Source organism: Myotis myotis, unplaced genomic scaffold, assembly GCF_014108235.1.
Source record: "Myotis myotis isolate mMyoMyo1 unplaced genomic scaffold, mMyoMyo1.p scaffold_m19_p_19, whole genome shotgun sequence".
Lineage (NCBI taxonomy): Eukaryota > Metazoa > Chordata > Mammalia > Chiroptera > Vespertilionidae > Myotis > Myotis myotis.
In genome coordinates this window covers 4,272,748-4,273,503 of record NW_023416323.1, presented here as the reverse complement: position 1 = coordinate 4,273,503, position 756 = coordinate 4,272,748, and the positions used below count along the sequence as shown (strand labels likewise).

General features: G+C 66.8%; 1 protein-coding gene across 1 annotated transcript in view; it reads left to right on the top strand.

Moving 5' to 3' along the window:
* The first annotated feature begins 337 nt into the window (after positions 1-337).
* The window catches only part of ERFL (ETS repressor factor like), a 5,237-nt gene continuing 4,818 nt past the window's right edge, over positions 338-756 (top strand). The window contains exon 1 of the mRNA XM_036346761.1: positions 338-404. Coding sequence (XP_036202654.1) covers positions 338-404 — 67 coding nt within the window. The remainder of the gene's footprint in view (positions 405-756) is intronic.

Sequence of the window (756 nt, the reverse complement as noted above, 5' to 3'; positions counted from 1 at the left end):
AGGCGCGATTCGGGACGCAGGGACGGCGGCAGAGACTGTGCGGGGCGGCGGGCGGGCTGGTGCGAGCGGTGCGTGTGAGTGAGCAAGTGAATGGTGAGGAGCCAGGAGGGAGGCTGGGAGCACCCCGTGCTGAGTGCTCCGGGCAGAGAAGGGAGGCGGCCGGGAGGGAAGGATCTCGGCACAGGGTCAGGGAAAGGGACCGGACGAGGGGCAGAGAGGTGCCAGGTGGGGGGGAAAGGCGGCTGGCAGGTCTCGGCGCTGACCCCTGTCTGTCTCTCCGCCCGCCCTGTGCTGTCCCGCGTGTCTGTCCCGGCCTCTCTGCAGGGCTGGCTCCACCATGGACTGTAGCTGCGTCTCCGACCTGCTCTTCGCCCCGCCTGCCCTGCCGGCTCTCTGGACCCCTGGTAACTGGCCTGGCCCCTCCCCCCACCCCAGCCCTCAGGCCTTCCCAGCGGCCCCTCCCAGTCTCTCCCTCTGCTCCCTCTCCCTCCCGGGTCTCTGTCAGTCTCCTGAATCCAATTCCTTAATGACAAACTTGGCTAAAAACTTCACAGCCAGATGTCCCTGCCACCTGCCTGTGGGGTGTGAGGGTCTTTGGGAGGGTGGGTGAGGTGTTGAGGTCCGAGAGGCACAGGGATTGAGGGTCCTGAGGTCCCAGGGTTTGCTGAGCACAGCTCAGCCTTCTGTCACCAGGGACCTGCGGGCAGGGAGAAGCGAGGGACTGCCTCAGGGTGAACCCCTCCGCCTGGCCCTTAC